The sequence below is a fragment of the Salmo salar genome, chromosome 11 (genome assembly GCF_965601325.2).
Source record: "Salmo salar chromosome 11, fSalSal1, whole genome shotgun sequence".
In the NCBI taxonomy this organism is placed as follows: Eukaryota; Metazoa; Chordata; class Actinopteri; order Salmoniformes; family Salmonidae; genus Salmo; species Salmo salar.
This window is the reverse complement of record NC_138301.1, coordinates 120,632,176-120,653,953: the sequence shown is the minus strand read 5'-3', so window position 1 is coordinate 120,653,953 and position 21,778 is coordinate 120,632,176. Positions and strand designations below refer to the sequence as shown.

General features: G+C 43.5%; 1 protein-coding gene across 1 annotated transcript in view; it reads right to left on the bottom strand.

Annotated features, from left to right (window-relative positions):
• Window positions 1–21,778, bottom strand: part of tiam1a (TIAM Rac1 associated GEF 1a) — a 136,818-nt gene that overhangs the window by 55,163 nt on the left and 59,877 nt on the right. The window contains exons 11-14 of the mRNA XM_082958333.1: window positions 16,183–16,264; window positions 13,513–13,599; window positions 8,498–8,713; window positions 1,381–1,508 (exon numbers count right to left, since the gene is read on the bottom strand). Of these exons, the coding sequence (XP_082814459.1) occupies window positions 1,381–1,508; window positions 8,498–8,713; window positions 13,513–13,599; window positions 16,183–16,264 (513 nt within the window). The remainder of the gene's footprint in view (window positions 1–1,380; window positions 1,509–8,497; window positions 8,714–13,512; window positions 13,600–16,182; window positions 16,265–21,778) is intronic.

Sequence of the window (21,778 nt, the reverse complement as noted above, 5' to 3'; positions counted from 1 at the left end):
AGCTAGAAAATTCTAGCCCCCTAGGGTGCTGCCGTAGAGTTCCATTAGAAGTGCCGATCCAAAAAGGCTCAAGGTCATTGGCCACAGATAAAAATGACGTCAAATCACGTTATATGTACAGTAGCTTTCATTGGACTGATCATGTCAACATCTTACTTTCAAAATCTGTTTTGAATGGTCATCCAACTCGGAATTGTAAATCCGGCCTCTTTCTAGAGCTACGACCTGAAGATCAATGACATCATCATAATTCAACCTTTTCATTTTTCTCGAGTTCCCAGTTGTCTTGAAAGCACCATAAATCCAGAGAATGCCAGACTGAAGACAAAATTTGCCCACGAAGGACCGCCGCGCCACCTTCCTGTTCAAGTGAGCACATCACAACAAGGTGAGTTGTATTGTATTGTATGCTGCTGCATAAATGATGTAATATGCCAGGAGATGTGTATACTGTAGCTAAGAAAGTAATACTAAGTGTATGTTGCATAGTAAGACGTTAGTAGTCGATGTATCTAACCCTAATAATTTGGTCTGTTTACCCCTCTTAATTTCCCCTACTGTTCTGACTTGGTGGTGCACATGTAGCCAAAACCTGTTTTAGAGAAATGTCATTGAATACTGTAAGAGCTTTCATTGTCTGCTTATATGCCCCCTTTATTTATCCTACGGTTCTGACTTGGTGTACAGTGAGTACACAGTAAGAATGACCAATGTTCTGAATTGTGTCGCTGTACATTTAAAAAGTCCTAAACAAATAGTTAAATTCACTACGTCCGTCCTAGCTCGCTCATTAATGTCTTAATCAAAATGACGGATTGCCTCTTATCCGCTCATCGTCCCATTATGCCATAGTTTGTACATCTCAACCGTCAGTAAAAAACACATTTCTTTAAGCAAGTAAGCCATATCAGCTATGTTTTTTTTAAAGGCAGAAAATGAGGCTGAATGAACTGTTTGGCTGCCAGACAAGGCTCCATTGATAGCCAGGTGTAGCAGTGGTAAGGTGTTGGGACTGCTGTTGGGACTCTGCTGTAGGGACAGCTTTATGTAGGCCCTAACAGTTTGTGGGCACTGTTTGTCAACATTATAGTGCAATTAATGTATTGTTTAGTGTTGTGTTGTGTTGTGTAGCAGCTTTGCAGGTATGCATCCCACTTAAAAATTTTTCTGCCCCACAAAGATTTACATGCTAAAATCACCACTGGCCTAAGGTATCACGATCAATATCACAGGTCACCATGTGTCTGTGCAGCGATGCTCCAAGTCATCTCAAAGACTGATTGGCTGGTTTAATCATTCACCTCTACAAAAGGAGGGTTTTGGCTGCGGAGGAATGGGAGTCACAGGTGGTGTGTGTAATGCTGCAGTCCCAACTCTTACCTTCTGTCCTGTCTCAGCGTAGTCCGCCTGGTTGTGTCCTGAATTCTCCAGATCCAGAAGTGACTCATCCTCCAGAGTATCATCTGGACTGACCACCGTCAACCCTGATACCTCATCCAGAATGTCCTCTGAAGGGAGAGAGAGAGAGAATGTGTTTGAAACAACAATAGTTGCAGTACACTACAGGAGAAGAACACAACCCACAGATAACCCACAGCTCACAGATAACCCACAGCTCACAACCCACAGATAACCCACAGCTCACAACCCACAGATAACCCACAGCTCACAACCCACAGACAACCCACAACTCAAAACCCACAGATAACCCACAGCTCACAACCCACAGATAACCCACAGCTCACAGATAACCCACAGCTCACAACTCTCGACCCACAGATAACCCACAGCTCTCAACCCACAGATAACCCACAACTCTTTACCCACAGATAACCCACAGCTCACAACTCTCAACCCACAGATAACCCACAATTCTCAACCCACAGATAACCCACAGCTCACAGATAACCCACAGATAACCCACAGCTCACAACCCACAGATAACCCACAGCTCACAACTCTCAACCCACAGATAACCCACAGCTCACAACCCACAGATAACCAACAGCTCACAGATAACCCACAGCTCACAACCCACAGATAACCCACAGCTCACAACTCACAACCCACAGATAACCCACAGCTCACAACCCACAGATAACCCACAGCTCACAACTCTCGAACAACAGATAACCCACAGCTCTCAACCCACAGATAACCCACAGCTCTTTACCCACAGATAACCCACAGCTCACAACTCTCAACCCACAGATATCCCACAGCTCTCAACCCACAGATAACCCACAGCTCACAACCCACAGATAACCCACAACTCACAGATAACCCACAGCTCACAACTCTCAACCCACAGATAACCCACAGCTCACAACTCTCAACCCACAGATAACCCACAGCTCACAGATAACCCACAGCTCACAACTCTCAACACACAGATAACCCACAACTCTCAACCCACAGATAACCCACAGCTCACAACTCTCAACACACAGATAACCCACAACTCTCAACCCACAGATAACCCACAGCTCACAACTCTCAACCCACAGATAACCCACAGCTCACAACTCTCAACCCACAGATAACCCACAGCTCACAACTCTCAACCCACAGATAACCCACAGCTCACAACTCTCAACCCACAGATAACCCACAGCTCACAACTCTCAACCCACAGATAACCCACAACTCTCAACCCACAGATAACCCACAGCTCACAACTCACAACCCACAGATAACCCCCAACTCTTAACCCACAGATACCCACAGCTAACAACTCTCAACCCACAGATAACCCACAGCTCACAACTCACAGATAACCCACAGCTCACAACTCACAGATAACCCACAGCTCACAACCCACAGATAACCCACAACTCTCAACCCACAGCTCACAACTCTCAACCCACAGATAACCCACAACTCACAACCCACAGCTCACAACTCTCAACCCACAGATAACCCACAGCTCACAACCCACAGCTCACAACCCACAGCTCTCAACCCACAGCTCACAACTCTCAACCCACAGATAATCCACAGATAATCCACAGATAACCCACAGCTCACAACCCACAGCTCTCAACCCACAGCTCACAACTCTCAACCCACAGATAACCCACAGCTCACAACCCACAGATAACCCACAGCTCACAACTCTCAACCCACAGATAACCCACAGCTCACAACTCTCAACCCACAGATAACCCACAGCTCACAGATAACCCACAGCTCACAACTCTCAACCCACAGATAACCCACAGCTCACAACTCTCAACCCACAGATAACCCACAGCTCACAGATAACCCACAGCTCACAACTCTCAACACACAGATAACCCACAACTCTCAACCCACAGATAACCCACAGCTCACAACTCTCAACACACAGATAACCCACAACTCTCAACCCACAGATAACCCACAGCTCACAACTCTCAACCCACAGATAACCCACAACTCTCAACTCACAGATAACCCACAGCTCTCAACCCACAGATAACCCACAGCTCACAACTCTCAACTCACAGATAATCCACAGCTCACAACTCTCAACCCACAGATAACCCACAACTCTCCACTCACAGATAACCCACAACTCTCAACTCACAGATAACTCACAACTCTCAACCCACAGATAACTCACAGCTCACAACTCTCAACCCACAGATAACCCACAACTCTCAACCCACAGATAACCCACAACTCTCAACCCACAGATAACCCACAACTCTCAACTCACAGATAACCCACAGCTCTCAACCCACAGATAACCCACAGCTCACACCTCTCAACTCACAGATAATCCACAGCTCACAACTCTCAACCCACAGATAACCCACAACTCTCAACCCACAGATAACCCACAACTCTCAACTCACAGATAACTCACAACTCTCAACCCACAGATAACTCACAACTCTCAACCCACAGATAACCCACAACTCTCAACCCACAGATAACCCACAACTCTCAACTCACAGATAACCCACAACTCTCAACCCACAACTCTCAACTCACAGATAACCCACAACTCTCAACTCTCAACCAACAACTCTCAGCTCACAGATAACCCACAGCTCTCAACCCACAGATAACCCACAGCTCACAACTCTCAACTCACAGATAATCCACAACTCACAACTTTCAACCCACAGATAACCCACAACTCTCAACCCACAGATAACCCACAGCTCACCACTCTCAACCCACAGATAACCCACAGCTCACAACTCTTAACCCACAGATAACCCACAGCGACATAAACACACGAGGGGTTGGAAGCACAGGGTCAGCTGCGGTGCAGTGCCCCTGGAGCAGTTTACGGGTTAAGTACTTTGCTCAAAGGCACAACGACAGGAGATGGTATTTAGGAGGATGCTAACAGGAGCTGCGATTCGAACCAGCAACTCTAGCTTCTCCAGGCTACCTGCCACCCCAGACAGACCTATATAAGACAGTGTTTTGTCAATCCTGGTCCTGGGGACCTGAAAGGGTGTCCTATCACTAACACACCTGCTTTAACTAAAGGCTTGTTGATTAGTGGTGTCAGGTGTGTAGTGAACCCTTTGGGAACAGGATTGAGAAAAGCCCAATTCTACAGTATGGTCTGTGCATTATGAAGGTATTACTGTGTCTGACCTTCTGAAGGGGTTAGAAACGGACATGTTACGAATATAACTGCTGTTCCCTGAAGGAAGGGAACGAGGTATAACATACTATGGGGAGTCAACGACCAATCATATTTACCTGAAGAAAACTTAAACAAGCCCAACGGACCAATGAATACAGAGTCCGCTCTCGGAAGCCACCACCTTCCTGGCTATAACACAACGAGCCCAAACCCCTTGACGGCAGAGGGCCAAAATATGTTATACATTGTTCCCTCCTTCAGGCAGCAGTAGTTATATTCATAACTGTACGTTCCCTTTCAGTTGGTCACTCTGTAAAACATACTATGGACAGATACTATCACGCCCCAAGCTGGCTCAGAGGGTACCAAACTAGGATGCCCACGGCAGCCCAAGCACCCACAGGTTCAACCAGCTCCAAAAAAGGGGTTACAGAAGCCACCTTTTCCCCCTAATACTTACCCAAGAAGCCTGAACTGTCTGAGCCCCATATCGGGAACCAGAACCTGCTGCAACTTGGCTATGCGCACTGGACGCGCCGCCACTGGACGAGCCGTCACTGGACGCGCCGCCACTGGACGCGCCGCCACTGGACGCGCCGCCACTGGACGCACCGACACAGGGACAGGGAACCCTGTTTTTACAGTATGAAGGTACTCCTACTGACAGGGAACCCTGTTTCTACAGTATAAAGGTTCTCCTACTGAAAGGGAACCCTGTTTCTACAGTATAAAGGTTCTCCTACTGAAAGGGAACCCTGTTTCTACAGTATAAAGGTTCTCCTACTGAAAGGGAACCCTGTTTCTACAGTATAAAGGTTCTCCTACTGAAAGGGAACCCTACAGTATAAAGTTTCTCCTACTGAAAGGGAACCCTGTTTCTACAGTATAAAGGTTATCCTACTGAAAGGGAACCCTGTTTTTACAGTATGAAGGTTCTCCTACTGAAAGGGAACCCTGTTTCTACAGTATAAAGGTTCACCTACTGAAAGGGAACCCTGTTTCTACAGTATAAAGGTTCTCCTACTGAAAGGGAACCCTGTTTCTACAGTATAAAGGTTCTCCTACTGAAAGGGAACCCTGTTTCTACAGTATAAAGGTTCTCCTACTGAAAGGGAACCCTGTTTCTACAGTATAAAGGTTATCCTACTGACAGGGAACCCTGTTTCTACAGTATAAAGGTTATCCTACTGAAAGGGAACCCTGTTTTTACAGTATGAAGGTTCTCCTACTGAAAGGGAACCCTGTTTCTACAGTATAAAGGTTCTCCTACTGAAAGGGAACCCTGTTTCTACAGTATAAAGGTTCTCCTACTGAAAGGGAACCCTGTTTCTACAGTATAAAGGTTCTCCTACTGAAAGGGAACCCTGTTTCTACAGTATAAAGGTTCTCCTACTGAAAGGAAACCCTGTTTCTACAGTATAAAGGTTCTCCTACTGACAGGGAACCCTGTTTCTACAGTATAAAGGTTCTCCTACTGAAAGGGAACCCTGTTTCTACAGTATAAAGGTTCTCCTACTGAAAGGAAACCCTGTTTCTACAGTATAAATGTTCTCCTACTGAAAGGGAACCCTGTTTCTACAGTATAAAGGTTCTCCTACTGAAAGGAAACCCTGTTTCTACAGTATAAAGGTTCTCCTACTGAAAGGGAACCCTGTTTCTACAGTATAAAGGTTCTCCTACTGAAAGGAAACCCTGTTTCTACAGTATAAAGGTTCTCCTACTGAAAGGGAACCCTGTTTCTACAGTATAAAGGTTCTCCTACTGAAAGGGAACCCTGTTTCTACAGTATAAAGGTTCTCCTACTGAAAGGGAACCCTGTTTCTACAGTATAAAGGTTCTCCTACTGAAAGGGAACCCTGTTTCTACAGTATAAAGGTTCTCCTACTGAAAGGAAACCGTGTTTCTACAGTATAAAGGTTCTCCTACTGAATGGGAACCCTGTTTCTACAGTATAAAGGTTCTCCTACTGAAAGGGAACCCTGTTTCTACAGTATAAAGGTTCTCCTACTGAAAGGGAACCCTACAGTATAAAGGTTCTCCTACTGAAAGGGAACCCTGTTTCTACAGTATAAAGGTTCTCCTACTGAATGGGAACCCTGTTTCTACAGTATAAAGGTTCTCCTACTGACAGGGAACCCTGTTTCTACAGTATAAAGGTTCTCCTACTGACAGGGAACCCTGTTTCTACAATATAAAGGTTCTCCTACTGAAAGGGAACCCTGTTTCTACAGTATAAAGGTTCTCCTACTGAAAGGGAACCCTGTTTCTACAGTATAAAGGTTCTCCTACTGAAAGGGAACCCTGTTTCTACAGTATAAAGGTTCTCCTACTGAAAGGGAACCCTGTTTCTACAGTATAAAGGTTCTCCTACTGAAAGGGAACCCTACAGTATAAAGTTACTCCAGTGTCTGACCTTCTGAAGGGACCAACTGAATACCCGACAGCTCTCTCCAACCAGTGGCTCATGTCAATTCTATACATATTCATTAATGATCTTCAGCTCAACAACAGCCTGTCAGGCAGTTTAACATCAGAGGCTGATATACATAGAGGGTGTGTGTGTCCACCAGGGCTGTTGACAGAGTATTTAATGTTCATTTCTCTACTATAAGCCGCCTCCAATGTAATTTTAGAGAATTTGTCAGTATGTCCAAGCGGCCTCACAACCACAGAACAACGTGTAACCACGCCAGCCCAGAACCTCCACATCTGTCTTCTTCACCTGCGGGATCGTCTTGAGAACAGCCACCAGGACAGTTGATGAAATTGTGGGTTTGCAGAAATGAAGAATTTCTACACAAACTGTCAGAGAAGCTCATCTGCCTGTTTGCCGTCCTCACCAGGGTCTTGACCTTACTCCAGGTCTGTCCATCTGCAGTTCATCTGGGCGGATGGCCGACAGCGTGAATGGAGTCGTGTGGGCGAGCGGTTTGCTGATGTCAACGTTGTGAACAGAGCGCCCCATGGTGGCGGTGGGGTTAAGGTATGGCCAGGCATAAGCTACGGACAATGAACACAATTGCATTTTATCGATGGCAATTTGAATGCACAGAAATACCGTGACGAGATCCTGAGGTCCATTGTCATGCCATTCATCCGCCTCCATCACCTCATGTTTCAGCATCATAATGCACAGTCCCATGTCACAAGGATCAGTACACAATTCATGGAAGCTGAAAATGTCTCAGTTCTTCCATGGCCTGCATACACACCAGACATGTCACCCACTGAGCATGTTTGGGATGCTCTGGATCGACGCGTACGACAGCGTGTTCCAGTTCCCGCCAATATCCAGAAACTTCACACAGCCATTGAAGAGGAGCGAGGACAACAGGCCACAATCAACAGCCTGATCAACTCTATGTGAAGGAGATGTGTCTCGCTGCGTGAGGCTAAATGGTGGTCACACCAGATACTGACAGGTTTTCTGATCCACGCCCCCTACCTTTTTTTTTTTAAAGGTATCTGTGACCAACAGAAGCACATCTATATTCCCAGTCATGTGAAATCCATAGATTAGGGACTAATTAACGTATTTAAAAATGGACTGATGTCTTTACATAAACTGTACCTCAGCACAATCTTTGAAAATGTTGCATGTTGTTTATATTTTTTGTTGAGTGCAATATGTGTACGTGATTCCTGCAGGAATTGAACCCACAACATCGACATTGCGAGCTTGCCACGCTCTTATCGAAACGATTTTCAACGTAAAAATGTTTTGCAGCGAAAACGTCCGTTTACAACGGGGGGGGGGGGGGGGGGGGATGCAGGTAGATCCTTCTCCATTATGTTCTCTTGTGTTTCCTTCAGTTTTTTTTGGTCCCGTTTGATTTCTAGTGAATACACCCCTGAACTTGTTCAGTACTAATAAATACAACCACGTCTCGTTGCTTTACCACTCACCTTGGCTCTGGGAATAGATGTCTGTACAGGTGTCGTATTCTGCTGTGTTGGACCGTCGAGGGGGAAAAGGACAGAGGTCGCGGGGGTCAAGGGTCGGCAGGGTGCTCACGCTCAGGGACAACGAGGGGCCGACTAACGCTGACCTCATATCCAACACGCCCAGAGCCGACGCCGGTTTACCATTTAACAACAGGATCTCATCTCCCGCAAGCAGGCCTGGGGGGGAGAGCGAGAGACAGAGAGAGACAGAGAGAGACAGAGACAGAGAGACAGAGACAGAGAGAGAGAGAGAGAGAGAGACAGAGAGAGAGAGAGAGAACATTACACACTTACATAATCACCAAATCTTAGAGACAATAGATAAAGGTAGAGAGAGGACATGATAGAGACATTAGATAAAGGTAGAGAGAAGACATGATCTAACAAATGAAATTGTATTAGTCACATGCGCTGAATACAACAGGTGTAGACCTTACAGTGAAATGCTTACTTACAAACCCCTAACCAACAATGCAGTTTTAAGAAAATATTTTTTTCAAAAGTAAGAGATAAGAAGAACAAATTATTAAAGAGCAGCAGTAAATAACAATAGCGGGGCTATATACAGGGTATTACGGTACAGAGTCAATGTGGAGGTTATATACAGGGTATTACGGTATAGAGTCAATGTGGAGGCTCTATACAGGGTATTACGGTACAAAGTCAATGTGGAGGCTATATACAGGGTGTTACGGTACAGAGTCAATGTGGAGGCTCTATACAGGGTGTTACGGTACAGAGTCAATGTGGAGGCTATATACAGGGGGTACCGGTACAGAGTCAATGTGGAGACTATATACAGGGGGTACCAGTACAGAGTCAATGTGGAGACTATATACAGGGGGTACCGGTACAGAGTCAATGTGGAGACTATATACAGGGGGTACCAGTACAGAGTCAATGTGGAGACTATATACAGGGGGTACCGGTACAGAGTCAATGTGGAGTCTATATACAGGGGGTACCGGTACAGAGTCAATGTGGAGGCTATATACAGGGGGCACCGGTACAGAGTCAATGTGGAGACTATATTCAGGGGGAACTGGTACAGAGTCAATGTGGAGGCTATATACAGGGGGTACCGGTACAGAGTCAATGTGGAGGCTATATACAGGGGGTACCGGTACAGAGTCAATGTGGAGGCTATATACAGGGGGTACCGGTACAGAGTCAATGTGGAGGCTATATACAGGGGGGTACCGGTACAGAGTCAATGTGCGGGGGCACCGGTGTCAAGGTAATTGAGTTAATATGTACATGCAGGTAGAGTTATTAAAGTGACTATGCATAGATGATAACAACAGAGAGTAGCAGCAGTGTAAAAGAGGGTGGGGTGGCAATGTAAATAGTCTGAGTAGCCATTTGACTAGATGTTCAGGACTCTTATGGCTTGGGGGTAGAGGCTGTTTAGATGCCTCTTGGACCTAGACTTGGCACTCCGGTACCGCTTGCCGTGCAGTAGCAGAGAGAACTGTCTATGACTGGGGTGGCTGGAGTCTTTGACAATTTTTAGGGCCTTCCTCTGATACCGCCTGGTATAGAGGTCCTGGATGGCAGGAAGCTTGGCCCCAGTGATGTACTGGGCTGTACGCACTACCCTCTGTAGTGCCTTGCGTGCTCTTCACAACTGTCTTGGTGTGTTTGGACCATGATAGTTTGTTGGTGATGTGGACACCAAGGAACTTGAAACTCTCAACCCGCCCCACTACAGCCCTGTCGATGAGAATGGGGGAGTGCTCGGTCCTCCTTTTCCTGTAGTCCACAATCATTTCCTTTGTCTTGATCATGTTGAGAGAGAGGTTGTTATCCTGGTACCACAGGGTCAGGTCTCTGACCTCCTCCCTATAGGCCGTCTCATCGTTGTCGGTAATCCGGCCTACCACTGTCGTGTCATAACATACTGTACACATGTGCTGCTGACTGGAGGGCAGCTCATAATAATGTCTGGAACGACGCGATAACATTCCACTGATTCATGAGCTAACACACACACACACACACACACACACACACACACACACACACACACACACACACACACACACACACACACACACACACACACACACACACACACACACACACACACACACACACACACACACACACACACACACAGCACTCAGACCTAAAGTATGTGAATGGTTAATTCCAACGGTTCCCAAACCCCTCCAGTACAGACATCCAAGGAGAGGTAGAGGCCGTCCAGGCTGAGACAGACATTGACCAGTTAACCACAAAGATTCCTCAAGCAGACAGACTTTCCTACGGGCCGTCACATAAGGAACAAGCAAAACAAAACTGACACATATATCTTCACTTATATGTCAACAACAAAAATCGATTTAACAAAACATTTATTTCACTATTGTTTGTTTCCCTCTCTCCCTCTCTCCCTCTCTCCTTTTCCCTCTCTCCCTCTCTCCTTTTCCCTCTCTCCCTCTCTCCTTTTCCTTCTTCCCTCCATCCTTTTCCCTCTCTCCCTCTCTCCTTTTCCTTCTTCCCTCCATCCTTTTCCCTCTCTCCCTCTCTCCCTCTCTCCAACCTTTTCCCTCTCTCCCTCTCTCCAACCTTTTCCCTCTCTCCCTCTCTCCTTTTCCCTCTCTCCCTCTCTCCTTTTCCCTCTCTCCCTCTCTCCTTTTCCCTCTCTCCCTCTCTCCTTTTCCCTCTCTCTCTCTCTCCTTTTCCCTCTCTCCCTCTCTCCACCCTTTTCACCAACTGCTGTAGCATTAACTCAAGCTCTAGACAGATAAGGAAAAAGACGCTTCCTTTCTTCCCTCCTTCCTCGAAGCAACCACTAATCCGAACACCGTTGGATTAGTGTAAGCAGTATGTAGTGTGGTAGACACCTGGTCTTTTCCTATCCACTAACACACAGACCGGCGGTTACCTGAACAAAGAAAATAACAATGTATTGTATTGGACAAAGCCCTTTGATTGACTGGCTCTAGTCCCGCCTCCTTTCACCAACCGTGTCTGCGCAGTCCTAATTGGTAATTAGCAATCAAATAGCCAGCCAATTAGAATCGATTAAATCAAATTATGCAAATTGACTGTGAAAAGCAGTGTTGGATTTCTGACTGCTCCTGTCACTGTCCTGATGCAGGATCCTGTGTGGCTCAGTAAAGTAGACTCCCATGGTGCAACAGCAGGATTGTGGGGTTCAATTCGCCTGGGGGGGGGGCACTCATACACGTATAAGTGTTTGCACTACTGTAAATTTCTTTGGATAAAAGTCACATATCTAAATACATACATAGACTATATAGAAGAGGACAGACACCCAGGCCAGTTGGTAGGGAGGTTATAATGACTGTCTGGGAGAATAAAACAGAATTATACACACATTGTTATTAGTGTAGCAGCAATTATCCCTATAGGTCCAGACGTCAATCTCAATTCACATTCCTTCTGATAGAAGCAGTGCTATGGCTGGAATAATACACAGTGCTGTGCTGAGAATGAACAGGCTTGGAGTACAGACACACCCTCAAAGCCTACCACTAATGCTTTCCCATTGCCATTCAAGCTCTGAACACACACACACACACACACACACACACACGGCCCGAAGGCGTGACCCAGTTGTCTGAGATGTTTATATGTCAGTTGTAGAGAGAGAGTCTCTGTTGGACAAAGAGGGTTTTCACCCCTCTAGCTGTACGTGTGTGTAATGATGTCACAGAGAGACATGGGGGCTATTTGTCCAGTGCTGGCCTGGTTTCCCAACACACCCTCTTGTATTTCATGCTTTCGAATTGCCCTTCTCACACACACACACACACACACACACACACACACACACACACACACACACACCCTCAGGCCTACCACTAGTGCATTACCATTCATTCTCCTGAACACAAACACTCTCTCTCCCTCACACACACACACCATCGCATGCTCTACTTAAATATTTTCAAAATGTATTTTGGTGTTGTCTCTCAGCCAGGAGGTCTCTATATTTCCGACCTCTCCATAGAGAATAAGTCATATAGCCTCCAGCTAGCCACTGCTAGCATTATTTATAATGCCAAAGCTTAAGATTCCAGCAAGCCACTGCTAGCATAATTTACAATGCTAATGCATTAGTTTCCAGCTAGCCACTACTAGCATCATTTATAATGCTAATGCATTAGTTTCCAGCTAGCCACTGCTAGCATCATTTACAATGCTAATGCATTAGTTTCCAGCTAGCCACAGCTAGCATCATTTCCAATGCTAATGCATTAGTTTCCAGCTAGCCACTGCTAGCATCATTTCCAATGCTAATGCATTAGTTTCCAGCTAGCCACTGCTAGCATCATTTACAATGCTAATGCATTGGTTTCCAGCTAGCCACTGCTAGCATCATTTACAATGCTAATGCATTAGTTTCCAGCTTGCCACTGCTAGCATAATTTACAATGCTAATGCATTTGGTTTCCAGCTAGCCACTGCTAGCATCATGTACAATGCTAATGCATTAGTTTCCAGCTAACCACTGCTAGCATCATTTCCAATGCTAATGCCTTAGTTTCCAGCTAGCCACTGCTAGCATCATTTCCAATGCTAATGCATTAGTTTCCAGCTAACCACTGCTAGCATCATTTCCAATGCTAATGCCTTAGTTTCCAGCTAGCCACTGCTAGCATCATTTCCAATGCTAATGCATTAGATCACATCTAGCTACAACCTCACGCTGAATTAGCCTCCTCCCAACAGAGCAGACTATCATGTCAGCTCTATGCATTATGGGCTGGTTTCCCAAACCCAGATTAAGCCCTTGAAAGTGCTTTGAGTCCAGAAATGGGGTTTATATGGGTACAAGATTAAAGGGGTTTATATGGGTACGAGATAAAAGGGGTTTATATGGGTACGAGAGAAAACGGCCCTATCTGCAGCACATCTAAGAAGGGTCGGCATGTACTACTAAGGTTAGAGAAGCAAGCTTTCAACCGGAGGCTTGTCGGTTTGATTTCCAGGTGTGTTTGTACCTTTAGCAGAAGCCAGTCCTCCTGCCTTTACTTCAGTGATATGGAGCTGCTGAGTCCCCTCCTCGTCTACTACTGCTATTGAGAAACCTGGAGCAAGAGAGAGATTTAGATTATTAGGATACGCATTAGCTATTGAGAAACCTGGAGAGAGACAGAGATTTAGTTTATTAGGATACGCATTAGCTACTGAGAAACCTGGAGAGAGAGATTTAGTTTAGTTTATTATGATACCCATTAGGATACTGCACATGCAGGAGCTACTCTTCCTGGGGTCCACATAAAACGTAAAAATACATGACAAAGTACAGAACAGTTATAGACAAGAACATTACAATCAAATCCAAAAATGTATTTTTTATTTTTTTTGCCGTCAGAACAGCCTCAATTCGTCAGGGCTTGGACTCTACAAGGTGTCGAAAGTATTCCACACGGATGCTGGCCCCATGTAGACTCCAATGCTTCCCACAGTTGTGTCCAGTTGGCTGGATGTCCTTTGGGTGGTGGACCATTCTTGATACACAGAGGAAACTGTTGAGTGTGGAAAAACCCCAGCAGCGTTGCAATTCTTGACACAAACTGGTGCGCCTGGCATCTTCTACCATACCCTCATTTAAAGGCACTTTAATATTTTGTCTTGCCCCTTCACCCTCTGAATGGCACTCATACACAATCCATGTCTCAATTGTCTCAAGGCTTAAAAATCCTTCTTTAACCTGTCTCCTCCCCTTCATCTACGCTGATTTGAAGTGGATTTAACAAGTGACATCAATAAGGGATCATAGCTTTCACCTGGATTCACCTGGTCAGTCTGTGTCATGGAAAGTACATGTTTTGTGTACTCAGTGTATATTGGAAAGACCAAGAGACATCACCAAGAGACAAGACGTAGAGACAACAAAAATACTATTTACACACTATTCATACATACAGAACCCGTCTAAAGTTTGGACACACCTACTCATTCAAGGGTTTTTCTTTATTTTTACTATTTTCTACATTGTAGAATAATAGTGAAGACATCAACACTATGAAATAACACATATGGAATCATGTAGTAACCAAGTAACCTTTTCTTAAAAGTAGCCACCCTTTGCCTTGATGACAGCTTTGCACACTCTTGGCATTCTCTCAACCAGCTTCACCTGGAATGCTTTTCCAATAGGCGTGTCCAAACTTTTGACTGGTACTGTACATATTCATATGACTAAATTTGTTTTTGGTTTGGGTACTGTGAAGAAACCCATAGTGGCTTGTCTGGTGGGGTATGTATGTCTGTTTGAACTGTATGCAAATAGGTTATACAAGTGGTTACGCATTTTCAACACACAAATGTTTCTTAAAAATATTATTATTATTATTATTATTTTCTCCTCAGCCGTCAATCATGAAAGACTATCATGCATGTTGTTGATGTTAGTTCTGTGATTTAAGGGCAAGGCGTGCTGCTCTGTTTTGAGCCAGCTGCAGCTTAGCTAGGTCTTTCTTCGCTGCACCTGGCCATATTACCAGTCAGTAATCAAGATGGGACAAGACCAGAGTCTGAACAACTAGTACAAGATGATCTTTGTATCAAAAAGACAGAGCATCTTTTAATAAAAGACATACACGTCCCAGTCTTCACAACAACTTTGCTCAATATAAATTGACCACGGTCATACATACCCATGATGCACAACTCCAGATTGAGGTTTAGGTCTAAGTGAATGTTTTCAACCAAATACAATGTTTTTAGTTTGTAGATGTATTTAAGACTAGTTAATTGTTAATTAACCATTCTAGACACTGACATTAACACCTTACTAAGAGTCTCAGTGATCTCACTGGCTGTAGGCGCTGATGTGTAGAATGTGCAATCATCAGAATACGTAGTCATTTTTAGCTTCTTCTTATAAGACCAGTGGCAATTCATTAGTCAAAATAGAGAAGAGTAACGGCCCAATGAAACTGCCAATAAAGAACACTCTCTGGTTTCTATTGGCTAATTAACTCTCCAACCATATGATGGCAGGTGATGTAAAGCCAAAGCAAGTGAGTTTCTTCAATAACAATTTATGATCAATAACATCAAAGGCTGCACTGAAATCTAACAATACAGCTCTAACTATCATCTCATTGTCTGTTTCTTTTAACCAATCATCTGTCATGTGAGTCAGTGCAGTACAAGTTGAGTGCCCTTCTCTATATGCATGCTGAAAGTCAGTAGTTAACTTGTTCTCTGAAAAATAGCATTGTATTTGTTCAAACACAATTCTCTCCATCAGTTTACTAAGATCAGACCGCAAACTGTATGGTCGGCTGTTAGAGCTATTTTTAGGTAGTGAAATTACTTTAATTTCCTTCCACGTCCATGGACACACACACACACACACACACTCCTTTAGGATTTGGTTAAAGACATGGCAAATAAGTGGTGGCAATACAGTCTGCTACCATTCTCAATAGTTTCTCATCAAGGTTGTCTATACCTGGAGGCTTATCATTATTGATGGGGAAACAGTTTTTCTCCCCTCTCTCTAACACTAACTTTACCAATACACAAATATGATGATTCACCTGCTGCCATTTCACTTCTGAGTTTGTCCACTTTAACAGTGAAACGATTGGCTACATCAGAAACGATGGAGATGGGAGTCACAAAACTTCTAAACCAATCAACTGAGCAAGACCTACCGTATCCCAACGTGCAGGACTCAGCTTTGTCGAAGCGGATTAGCTTGGTGGTTTTGGGACGTATCTCAATCTCTTTGTAGAGCTGCAGAAAACAACAGGAAGATACAATCAGTCTTACCCGTGACACATGTATATCAGGTCATTTGTACTCCCGGCGAAAAAACTGCTTTGGCCCATTGAGTTGAAGCCCAGGCATTAGCTCAGGGAGCCAACGCAATTATTGGGGTGTTAGTCAAGGTTACTGATCATGTTAGGTTAGTTCAGCAAACCACAAGTTAGATATGTGTATTAGAGATTATGATGGATATCTGTATTAGACATTTACATTTTAGTCATTTAGCAGACGCTCTTATCCAGAGCAACTTACAGTAGTGAATGCATACATTTCATTTTTTTTTTTTTTTTTTTGTACTGGTCCCCCGTGGGAATCAAACCCACAACCCTGGCGTTGCAAACACCATGCTCTACCAACTGAGCCACAGGGGAGATTATGATTTTGATAGATATCTGTATTAGAGATTATGATGGATATCTGTATTAGAGATTAAGATGGATATCTGTATTAGAGATTATGATGATATCTGTATTAGAGATTAAGATGGATATCTGTATTAGAGATTATGATAGATATCTGTATTAGAGATTATGATGGATATCTGTATTAGAGATCACGTTAGAGATCTGTATTAGAGATAATGATAGATATCTGTATTAGAGATTATGATGGATATCTGTATTAGAGATTATGATGGATATCTGTATTAGAGACCATGATGGATATCTGTAATAGAGATTATGATAGATATCTGTATTAGAGATCATGTTAGATATCTGTATTAGAGATTATGATGGATATCTGTAATAGAGATTATGATAGATATCTGTATTAGAGGTCACGTTAGATATCTGTATTAGAGATCCCGTTAGATGTCTGTATTAGAGGTCACGTTAGATATCTGTATTAGAGATCACGTTAGATATCTGTATTAGAGATTATGAGAGATATCTGTATTAGAGATTATGATGGATATCTGTATTAGAGATTATGATAGATATCTGTATTAGAGATTATGATAGATATCTGTATTAGAGATTATGATAGATATCTGTATTAGAGATCATGTTATATATCTGTATTAGAGATCACATTAGATATCTGTATTAGAGATCACGTTAGATATCTGTATTAGAGATCACGTTAGATATCTGTATTAGAGATCACGTCAGATATCTGTATTAGAGATCACGTTAGATATCTGTATTAAAGATCACATTAGATATCTGTATTAGAGATCACATTAGATATCTGTATTAGAGATTATGTTCTACAGTGCATTCGGAAAGTTGTTAGACCCCTTGACATTTTCCACATTTTGTTACGTTACAGCCTTATTCTAAAATGGATTAAATAGATTTCCCCCCTCATTAATCTACACACAATACCTCATAATGACAAAGCAAAAACTGGTTTTTCGATTTTTTTTCAAATTTATTAAAATAAAAAACTAAAATATAAATGTAACATAAGTATTGAGGCCTTTTACTCAGTACTTTGATAAAACACCATTGGCAGCGATTACAGCCTCGAGTCTTCTTGGGTATAACGCTACAAGCTTGGAACACCTGTATTTAGGGAGTTTCTCCCATTCTTCTCTGTAGATCCTCTCAAGCTCTGTCAGGTTGGATGGGGAGCGTCGCTGCACAGCTATTTTCAGGTCTCTCCAGAGATGTTTGATCGGGTTCAAGTCCGGGCTCTGGCTGGGCCACTCAAGGACATTCAGAGACTTGTCCTGAAGCCACTCCGGCGTTGTCTTGGCTGTGTGCTTAGGGTCATTGTCCTGTTGGAAGGTGAACCTTCGCCCCAGTCTGAGGTCCTGAGCACCCTAGAGCAGGTTTTCATCAAGGAACTCTCTGTACTTTGCTCTGTTCATCTTTCCCTCGATCCTTACAAGTTTCCCAGTCCCTGCTGCTGAAAAACATCCCCACAGCATGATGCTGCCTCCACCATGCTTCACTGTAAGGATGGTGCCATGTTTCCTCCAGATCTGATGCTTGGCATTCAGGCCAAAAAGTTCACTATTGGTTTCATCAGACCAGAGAATCTGGTTTCTCATGGTCTGAGAGTCCTTTATGTGCCTTTTTGCAAACTCCAAGCGGGCTGTTAGGTGCCTTTTTGTCACGACTCCCGCCGAAGTCGGCCCCTCTCCTTGTTCGTTCGGCGGTCGACGTCACCGGCTTACTAGTTGCCACCGATCGACGTTTCCCTGTTCGTTTGGTTATTGTCTTTATTGTGTTCACCTGTGTTTGATTTCCCTAATTATGTTCATTATTTAAACCTCTGCATTTCCTGTTTGTCTTGTCGGTGATTGTTTGTCTGTTTTGTGTAGTTGGAGGTGTTTCTCCTAACTATGTATTTTTATGAGAAGATGGATTGATACATTTTAGTAAACACATTTTGTTTACCTTCATCCCTGTGTCCTGCGCCTGACTCCTCCACTTCTCTAAGAAAATCCGTTACACTTTTACTGCAGAGAAGCATCCGTCGAGCCACTCTACCATAAAGGCCTTATTGGTAGAGTGCTGCAGAGATGGTGGTCCTTCTGGAAGGTTCTCCCATCTCCACAGAGGAACTCTGGAGTGACCATTGGGTTCTTGGGCACCTCCCTGACCAAGGCCCTTCTCCTCCGATTGCTCAGTTTGGCCCGGGCGGCCAGCTCTAGGAAGAGTCTTGATGGTGCCAAACTTCTTCCATTTAAGAATGATGGAGTCCACTGCTGGAGAAATGTTCTGTCTCGGAGATCTGTACCTCGACACAATCCTGTCTCGGCGCTCTACGGACAATCCCTTCGACGTCATGTCTTGGTTTTTCCTCTGACATGCACTGTCAACTCTGGGACCTTATATAAACAAGTGTGTGCCTTTCCAAATCATGTCCAATCAATTGAATTTACCACAGGTGGAAACATCTCTAGGATGGTCAATGGAAACAGGATGCAGCTGAGCGAAGGGTTGGAATACTTATGTAAATAAGATATTTCCTTTTTTTTTTTTTTATATACATTTGTCATTATGGGGTAATGTGTGTAGATTGATGAGGATTTTTTATTTATTTAATCCATTTCAGAATAAGGCTGTAATGTAACAAAATATGGAAAAAGGGAATGGGTCTGAATATTTTACAAATGCACTATATATCTGTGTTAGAGATCACAGATGGTTGTTAAATGTCTCAGCATCTCAACATCACTACAAGCAATCTTACGATTGCGTTTCAAGAGTTAACAGTCGGAAAGCTATGACCTCAAATCCCATATCAAATATTTTCTATAAGTCCTTTAACAACTAGACTCTGATGTGCTTGAAGTATCACAGCATTCCAGTTTTTAACGACCCTAACCTCACCCCAACCCTACACCCCAAAAAACAAAGAATGTGTGTATTTGCCCAGCAGCTTTCTTTAACGTTACTGCTACTTTTGACCTCTTAGTGGCCCCAGCAGTGGCTACATGTGAACACACAGCTGTGTGTATGAATACCCAAACTGAAACAGTAGCCTAGTGTGTTTAAGTCACCATGGATAAATACTAAATGTCATATTACAGAGAGAGAGAGAGAGAGAGAGAGAGAGAGAGAGAGAGAGAGAGAGAGAGAGAGAGAGAGAGAGAGAGAGAGAGAGAGAGAGAGAGAGAGAGAGAGAGAGAGAGAGAGAGATGGATGGAAAGACAGAGGAAAATCATCTGCATTATTGACTTGTACATTTCCTCAGTGAAAACAATGTACTGAGTAAATGTCAAATAGCTTTTTACCAAATTACCATGCAGCAGAGCACATATTCACCCTTTATTTATTTAACTCGGCAAGTCAGTTAAGAACAAATTCTTATTTACAATGACAGTTTAGGAACAGTGGGTTAACTGCCTTGTGCAGGGGCAGAACGACAGATCTTTACCTTGTCAGCTCGAGGATTCGAACTAGCAACCTTTCGGTTACTGGCCCAACACTCTAAACATTAGGCTACCTGCCACCTCAATTGAGAAACAAACAAACAAACTAAAACAAAGGCAAAGTCTTCTCATGCTTTGTTGATTTCAAAAAAGCTTTTGACTCAATTTGGGTCTGCTATACAAACTGATAGAAAGCAGTGTTGGGGGAAAAACATACAACATAAAATCCAAAACTGGATAAAATTGAGAAAAAAACATAAGTTTCTTTCCACAGGTGTAGGGTTGCGGTGAGGTTAGGGTCGTTAAAAACTGGAATGCTGTGATGCAGCTTCAGACCCACCTTATTCAACATATATATAAACGAATTGACAAGGGCACTAGAATCTGAAGTCAAATGTCTACTGCTTGCTGATGATCTGGTTCTTCTGTCACCAACTAAGGAGTTGGAGCACCTAGAACTTCTGCACAGATTCTGTCAGACCTGGGCCCAGACAGTAAATCTCAGTTGACAAAAATAATGGTGGTCCAAAATAGGTCAAGTTTGCAAGACCACAAATACAAATTCCATCTAGACATCGTTGCTCAAGAGCAGTGGTTCCCAAACTTTTTATAGTCCCGTACCCCTTCAAACATTCAACCTCCAGCTGTACCCCCTCTAGCACCAGGGTCAGCGCACTCCAGCTGTGTACCCCCTCTAGCACCAGGGTCAGCACACTCTCAAATGTTGTTTTTTTGCCATCATTGTAAGCCTGCCACACACACTATACGATGCATTTATTAAACACAAGAATGAGTGTGAGTTTTTGTCACAACCCGGCTCGTGGGAAGTGACAAAGAGCTCTTATAGAACCAGAGCACAAATAATAATATAATAACAATCAATAATTTTGCTCTTTATTTAACCATCTTACATATAAAACCTTATTTGTTCATCGAAAATTGTGAAGAACTCACCACAGGTTAATGAGAAGGGTGTGCTTGAAAAGATGCACACAACTCTGCAATGTTGGGTTGTATTGGAGAGAGTCTCAGTAAACCTCTTTGGGATAGGGGGCAGTATTTTCACGTCCGGATGAAAAGCGTGCCCAAAGTAAACTGCCTGCTACTCAGGCCCAGAAGCTAGGATATGCATATAATTGATAGATTTCGATAGAAAACACTCTATAGTTTCTAAAACTGTTAACATAATGTCCATGAGTATAACAGAACTTATTTGGCAGGCAAAACCCAGAGGACAAACCATCCAGGAAAATAACAATGTGAGTTCACTGTGTTTTCTATTATATTTCTATGGGAAACTGGATTTATGAGGCACCTGGTTGCAGTTCCTATGGCTGCCACTAGATGTCAACAGTCTTTAGAAATTGATTTATGTTTTTCCTTTGAGAAATTAAGAAGTACGGCTATTCAGAATGAGTGTCAAGCCAAGTGGACTCTTTTGTTTGGGGCGTGCGACCTGGAGCTCGCTCCACTTTGATTTTACCCGCTATTGAACACAGTATATTCTGTCTTAAATTTTATCGATTATTTACATTTTAGGATACCTAAGGATGGATTAGGAAAGTTGTTTGAAATGTTTGGACCAAGTTTACAGGTAACTTATTAGATCATTTATAGTCATGTTGGGCGAGTTGGAACCTGTGTTTTTCTGA